Source organism: Cricetulus griseus, chromosome 7 (assembly GCF_003668045.3).
Source record: "Cricetulus griseus strain 17A/GY chromosome 7, alternate assembly CriGri-PICRH-1.0, whole genome shotgun sequence".
Classification (NCBI taxonomy): Eukaryota; Metazoa; Chordata; class Mammalia; order Rodentia; family Cricetidae; genus Cricetulus; species Cricetulus griseus.
The window spans coordinates 75,051,441-75,059,143 of NC_048600.1; the positions used below are offsets into that span (position 1 = coordinate 75,051,441).

General features: G+C 53.6%; 1 protein-coding gene across 1 annotated transcript; it reads left to right on the forward strand.

Moving 5' to 3' along the window:
* The first annotated feature begins 851 nt into the window (after positions 1 to 851).
* Positions 852 to 6,715, forward strand: Kcnj12 (potassium inwardly rectifying channel subfamily J member 12). Its single transcript, XM_035447902.1, has 2 exons — positions 852 to 1,098; positions 3,241 to 6,715. Exons 1-2 carry the CDS (start codon positions 852 to 854, stop codon positions 4,581 to 4,583), a joined length of 1,590 nt encoding a protein of 529 aa, XP_035303793.1. The 3' UTR covers positions 4,584 to 6,715.
* Positions 6,716 to 7,703: the final 988 nt, after the last annotated feature.

A 7,703-nucleotide genomic window follows, 5' to 3' on the forward strand; every position in this document is an offset into this window, starting at 1 on the left:
GTGCCAGGGCAAGAAGCTGGTCTTAAGCCTGGTTATTTCTTCCTGTGGGTTCTGTGCCCTCTGCTTCCCACTGTGCCTGGTCTCATTTTGAGTGCTGTCCAGTTTCAACTCTCCTTGTCTACTTCAGGTACTGTACTCCACTGAGTCTCCTCATTCTCTCCTGGCAGTGCCCAGAACCCCCAATGGCTAGTCTGGGCCTTGCTACCATGGTCCTCACTGTTGGCTTGAGCATTGTTTTCTCCTTTGGCCTCAGTTTCTTCACCTAGGAAGTGGGGTTGCTGGCCTCTTCTCTTGCTTAGATCTCTTCAAGTGAAGCAAATCTCATTGTTTTTCTTTCTGAGTCTCTTCACATGCCCATTGAGCAACAGCCTGTCAGCCTGCATGTCTCCACATTTCTTGGAGATCTTTGGTACCTTCCTGTTGCACAAGCCTTTGTGTGGGGGTGTCCTTTTGGCACTTGGTTTCTGGGTCTTCGTTTTGAGTCTGTCCTCACCACCCCTAAGTGAGGGGCTTCCACACCCTAGGACTCTATCTACATCTGTTGCTTGTGTGCATTCTCTGGGTGTTTTGGGACAAGGGACTTTGCCCATCAGCAGTTTCTGGCTCAAGGTTCAGAATAGGCATAAGCTTGACGAAGTTGATTTTCTCTGTGGTTTGGGTGGAATATCAACAGAGAAGTGGGATTTCCCAGGTTCCAGGAGTGGTTGTAGCACTCTTAGCTACATGGGGGCTGGCCCGATGGAAGACTGCCTTCCTGGAGCAGGGTTCTGGATGGGGCTCCCCACTCTTTGATTCCTGTAATTCTGTTCCCTGCAGGCCAGTTGCTGCTCATAGTGGGAGCCAGAGCCACCATGACCCGATGGACATCCCTCAAGGCCTCTAGGCCACACAAACCTGGCTCCTGGGATCTGGCAGCTTCCCCCCGGCGTTTGAGTACCCCAGTGGCCACATTCCCCTGGAAGGCTCAGAAATCCAGGGCTGCGATGTCTTCCCAGAATGGTCCCTGGGTTCCCCAGCCCCGCCAACCTTCTGCCTCCTGGCCCAGACAGAAATCGCATCCACCATTACAGCCCCAAGCCTCAGCTACACAGACCCACGGTGAGGTGGCCATCTGACACAGCGGTAGGGAAGGATGTCAGAGTGAGGACCAGTGGCCTGTAGAGCCTAAGGTCACGTGGTAGGAACTTTGCATTAGATACGAGGTTTGGATCTCAGCTCTCCTGCTTGATGTCTGTACGTCTTGGTTGGGAGTTCTTTTACCTCTTTGAAACCCTCTATGAGTGTTAGAGGATGACTTGAGGGTCTTGGATATGTTTCACCCCATGCCTAGTAAGCTTTCTGTCATTCTCAGTTTTCGTGGCTGTGTCTTGTGTCTGCCAGGCTTCATGACTCAGCAGCAATCTGACTTATGGTATAGACCCTGGGAGTGCTTCTCGATCTGGCTGGTCTAATGGGCTCCATCCTTACCCCTATAATGGCAGCAGAGTCTGCAGGCTGTGTCCCTCTGAGCCTCAGATGCAGATGTGGCCAGGGGTTGTGCTGTCCTGATGGGGTTGAATTCCAGCATTGCTATCTCTGCCTACCGGTACTGGACAAGTGTTTCCCTGTTCTGAGCCCCCTTGTCTGGAAAATGGGCTGATCCACCCTCAAGGGTCCAAGGGCAGGAAGCTCTGATAGCATCCAGCCAACCCTCGGTACTTAGCTACCCTGGGATCTTCTGGGATTTCTTTGGCTTCCTTAGTGATGTCAGGTGATTGAGGGCTCCAAGACTTTGTTGGGCTCTAAACTGTGATGTAATTGGGTATATCTTGGGGTACATGGCATCCCTGTGATGGGGAGATGCAGCATGTCCAGTTCATCAATGTTCTGCTACACCAGTGGACAGACTTTCAGCTCAGTCCAGCTGAGACAGGCTAGAGTCTCCAGGGGCAGGCAGTGCTGTGATCCCTGGATTAGCCTGGAAGTGGTGCTTGTGGGTCAGTGGGTGTGCAAAGCCTGGGCCTGAGAAATGGATTTGTTTTGCTGTCTGTGGTGCCATTCTTCAGGGAGGAGTGTGTGCTAGGATGGCCTGGAGATACAGTATTCCCTGCAGGAGGCCAAAGGTAGTAATGGAAGCAGGTGACACTTGAGAGGTTTGTAGACCTGTAGTCCTCAGCAAAGATGGGAGAAGCTGCCTGTTCTGAAGTCAGAGCAACCTTAGGAGACTCAATCTAGGTGGCTACTTTAGGGATACCCCTTATACCATATGACCTCATGATAGAAAAGTCATGGGTGTAGCCTGTGGGTGCTTAGTGGATGCTGTGGACTTCTCGAAGATGGGTAAAGTGAACATGGACCGTCAGATATGATGAAGCCTGGGCCTTGGCAGACCTGTTCTAGATCTGGGGTAAGACAGTGAGAGATATAAATGGCCTGTTATGAGGGAGCTGGTGGTGTTAGTGGGAAAAACAGGCCAATGTCACAGCTATCATGATTGTTGCTATTGATAGTTTACATGAGGATCTGTGCTGGGGTATGCAGTGTGTGGGTCAGAACCATGTGTGCATTATGTCTAGGGCATGAGGAGGCCTGTCATGACATCATGGGAGCATAGTATGATGTACAGCAGCACTGCTGTGTGTGGGAGGGGGAGCTGGGGGGAGTGTGTGTATGAGTTGGCGGGGATGTGGGGGAGTAGTGTGTGCGCACGTGTGTGTGTGTGTGTGTGTGTGTGTGTGTGTGTGTGTGTGTGTGTGTAGCATATGTGGGATATGTTTATGTGTTCAGCTGGATAACAAGGCCGTGGGACTGCCTATACAGACTTTGCAGTTCCTAGGGTCCGCTGGCTATGAGCAGAGGAAGGATGGAATTCAGCTTGGTGCCTTGCAGGCTCCTGGTGCTTGCCATGGGGACTGGGAGTAAGGCAGATATGAAGTGAGGCTGGTGAGATGGTGCCTGCCTTGGCCCAGGCTGGAGGTGATCAGGCTTGGGCTATGAGGGTGGGAGAAATATAAATACATTTGAAAGTAGAGCCCTTGGTATAGGAGTAAGATGAGATGAGAGGAAGCCAAGGTTTCTGGCTGGAGCTGCTAGGAGTCTGGGCAGACTGTTTTCCACACTGAGAAGGTGGATTGAGGACCAGGTTTCAAGTGGGTGGGAAGACAGGGGATCTGTGGTGACTAAATGGTGGCTGTGTCTGCCAGTTACTGTCATGGGCCCTGGCTGCCTGCCCAGACAGACCTACTGTCCTCTCTTTTACAGAAGTGCCCCTGCCTGGAGTCAGCCTGGGGGCAGGCCAGGGTCCACCAGACCCCGGGATGACCGCAGCCAGCCGGGCCAACCCCTACAGCATTGTATCATCAGAGGAGGACGGGCTGCACCTGGTTACCATGTCAGGCGCCAACGGTTTTGGCAACGGCAAAGTGCATACAAGGCGCCGGTGCCGCAACCGTTTTGTCAAGAAGAATGGCCAATGCAACATTGAATTTGCCAACATGGATGAGAAGTCCCAGCGCTACCTGGCTGACATGTTTACCACTTGTGTGGATATCCGCTGGCGCTACATGCTGCTCATTTTCTCCCTGGCCTTCCTTGCCTCCTGGTTGCTGTTCGGCATTATCTTCTGGGTCATTGCTGTCGCCCATGGAGACCTGGAGCCAGCTGAGGGCCGTGGCCGTACACCCTGTGTGCTGCAGGTCCATGGCTTCATGGCAGCCTTTCTCTTCTCTATTGAGACACAGACCACCATTGGCTATGGGCTCCGCTGTGTGACTGAGGAGTGCCCCGTGGCTGTCTTCATGGTGGTGGCACAGTCCATTGTGGGCTGTATCATTGACTCCTTCATGATTGGTGCCATCATGGCCAAGATGGCACGGCCCAAGAAGCGAGCGCAGACTCTGCTTTTCAGCCATAATGCCGTGGTGGCTCTGCGTGACGGCAAGCTCTGCCTGATGTGGCGTGTGGGCAATCTTCGCAAGAGCCACATTGTGGAGGCCCACGTGCGGGCCCAGCTCATCAAACCCAGGGTCACGGAGGAGGGTGAGTACATCCCACTAGATCAGATTGACATTGACGTGGGCTTTGACAAGGGCCTGGACCGTATCTTCCTGGTATCACCCATCACCATCTTGCACGAGATTGATGAGGCCAGCCCACTGTTCGGCATTAGCCGTCAGGACCTCGAGACAGATGACTTTGAGATTGTGGTCATCCTTGAAGGCATGGTAGAGGCCACAGCCATGACCACACAGGCTCGCAGCTCCTACCTAGCTAATGAGATCCTGTGGGGCCACCGCTTTGAGCCCGTGCTCTTCGAGGAGAAGAACCAGTACAAGATTGACTACTCTCACTTCCACAAGACCTATGAGGTGCCCTCTACGCCCCGCTGCAGCGCCAAGGACCTGGTGGAGAACAAGTTCCTCCTGCCCAGTGCCAACTCTTTCTGCTATGAGAACGAGCTGGCCTTCCTGAGCCGAGACGAGGAGGATGAGGTGGCTACAGACCGGGATGGCCGCAGCCCTCAGCCAGAGCATGACTTTGACAGACTGCAGGCCAGCAGTGGTGCCCTTGAGCAGCGGCCCTACAGACGCGAGTCAGAGATTTGAGTGCCCTTGACTTAGGTGCAACACCACCCTGACCATGATGGGTCCCCTGGGGACCTGGGTTTGAGCAGAGCAAGCCAAATGCCTCGGGTCACAGACTCAGTAGCATCCTTAGTCTTTTCATGTTTTTTCGAAATAGCTTGGGGAAGTTGGCGGGAGAGTGGGTGACCAGAATGAACAGCCCGTGGCCTCAGATGTATACTTAATGGGCAAGGAGGTGACCTCTTGGGGTAGCGAACCACAGGAGTGGGGGCTCTGCTGGAGGCCTCGGAAGCAGCCCAGGAGAGGTCCCAGCCCTGGTGGGAGAAAGCTGGGTATGCACACTTCATTGGTTTTTAACTTGGATAAGACTGTTTACAAACAAAAAACAAAACAAAACAAGAAAAACACACAAAAACACTAACATGTGGTTGAATTTTTAAAAATCATGGTGTGGGAACAGTTAAAATTCTACTCAGAGCTGCCATGCAAGCAGCTGGATGGAGTGCCCTGAAGGTTCTCAGAGGTCTGGTGTCTCCCTCACACGTGCCAGGGCCCGGCAAGTTGTCATGCTTAAGGATGAATCAGGCTTTGTGACCATGCTAATGATCCTACTAAAGTGTCTGGATGTCTCTGGGGGTGGGGGCCCACTAGGATGAATCTGGCTTGATCTTCTGTGTCTGACTTTGCACCTCAGCTGTATCAGGGCTGGGTTTAGGACCTGGGGGAGACCCCTTTCCGTATACCCCTTGTTGTGCTTCACTCCCTGTGTGCCCGAGGGCCCCACCCCTGCAGTGAGGTAGGAAACACCAGAGTGGGTGCTTCTTAGGAAAGGACACCCAGGAAATTAGCATGGGGTCTGGTTCCCACACTCCCAGGAAGTGGGTCAGCCCCACCCCACTGGACTCAAGCTTGAGTTGTGCCTTAGACACTCTGGGCTTCCGTCTGGCTTCCGTCATTTTATCAGACTTGTCCAATCCTTCCCTGCTGCCCCTAACTCCACTCCTGAAGCCCTCACAAACTCCTCTGAGGGTGCAGAGGCTGAACTCCACCTGTCTCTCAGCCACCTTGTCCCTCTCTGCCTTTTGCCCACACTCCTGGGGTGGGATTAGGTAGCCCAGCTGGCCCCAGCCAGTCATCTGCTGCTGGAAGGCAGAGTCTAGGAAAGGAGAGAACACACCCGCAGCTCACACCAGACCCCTGCCACCATAGAGATGACCAGAGAAATATCATAAAACAAAGCATTTCTGTTTAGTCTTTAGGGGCCTGTGATGGAACTTTTCCTCCCCAAGGCCCCAAGCCATGGAGCCTTCCCCTGTTGCACAGTCAGGGAACCCTGAGGTGGGCTTGCTCCCAGGAATCCAGTTTAAGATTTCATGCTAATTTCTAGTCTAGGAGAGTCTGCCTAGGACCTGCTGCAGAGGCCTCGGCTCCTTTTAGTTCTTGGACTGGACTCTGCCCCCAAATCTCACTGACTTTTCTAGCCTTGGCCCTGGGGCCTGAGGGTGCGTGCATTCAGCGTGGGGGTGCTTGGTTTTCACCCACCTCTGTCCAGTTGTCAGGCTGAGGGTTGGGGAGGGAAGAAGGGTAGGTCCTGGCCACTGGGTACCGCTGTGGGAGCCTAGGCACCTGTTGTTCTTCCCCAGTAGGTGGGCCTGCACCTAGAGCAGGGTCTAAGGGCTCCCGGTCCCCCAAGGCCTGCTCCCAGCCCATCTCAGTGGCCTGAAACATTCAGCACTCTGGCCCATCCTCCTCCCAGGCCCAGGCCTGCCAGAATGGTCCAGTCCCTGGGCCCCGCTGGGGAGCAGCTCAAGCTGCCTTTCATCTCTGCCAAAGGCAGGCAGCTGCTGCATTTTCAAATTCTCCTGCCCTCTTTTTTCTCTTTCCCTGTATTTATTTATTGCTTGTGCTAAAGACCAAACTAGACCCTCTCTTTAGTGCACCTAAACGGGGGAGGCCACTGAGAGGGGAGCCATGTGCCTGTGCCAAGCAGGAAAGCTTGGCCCCTGGGGAGTACATGAAGAGGGAAGCCAGGGCGTGTGTGCACGCATGTACAGATGTGCTCACATAATGGTCTCCCTGTGTGTGGGTCTTGGTATACAGACATATGGTACACAAGTGTTTGTATACAAGTAGTCTGTGTGTGTGTGTGTGTGTGTGTGTGTGTGTGTCTGCCCACAGGTATGTGTGTGCTTGTTTTTTATTGGGGTAGGATGGGTTTGGTGCTCACCAACCTGAACTGGTCAGGTTGGATGCTGGCCACAGACATAATCACAGTCCAACTTGAGTCCCTGCCCTGCCCTGCCCTGGTTATGCAGGCTTTACACGGTGTGCAGCAGTTTGAGGAGTCTGATGCCTCTGCACCAGGTCCTGAAGGAGGCCATGGGTGCATCTGTGCATGCGAACATGTGTGAGTGCGTGGAGGTCCCGGGGTGCGTGTGTGTGAATGTCAGTGGGGTGGGTGCTGTGTGCAGCATTGAGAGCTGCACAGAGTGAAGTGGCTGCCCTGAGCCCATGCTGGTGCTGTGCCACCTGGTCCTTGTCCAGCTGAGGGCCTGGGGGCAGAAGGACACAGCATAGGGAGGCCCCTGTAGGGGTGTCTGCCCTGTGTGAGGTCAAGAATGTTAATCTATTTTAAATGGTGAAACTGGAGAATTTTCATGTTATTTTCAATACATAGAGGTAACTAAAGATGTAGGCAACGAGACTAGACCACATTAAATGCATTTTGATCTCTTTGAATGCTACTGTGTTGAGATGTGTGTCTCATTGTCCTCTGCCTGCCTCTGCCACATGCCGAGCATTCACATATCTCCTGGCCCCTGCAGACTGGACCACAGCACTCCCTGGGGTGGGAGCTCGTCTTCGGGGACAGAGTAGGACACGGCTGCAACATTGCTGAGAAAAGACAGCCTGGCCTCCTCTCAGACTCCAGGGTAGGATTTCAGCCTTTTTCATGGACAATTCCCACCCCCTCCACATACTACCTGTGTCTCATTCTTTGGCTCTTACTGCCCCGCCCTCCTTCCACACAGTAGCACCGAACATCCATTCCTACAGGTGTGGCCAGGACCCTTCCAGAGCTCCTTCAGATAGAGGAAGCCTGGCCCTGAAATGGGCAACCATGTTTCCTCTGAGAGAAGG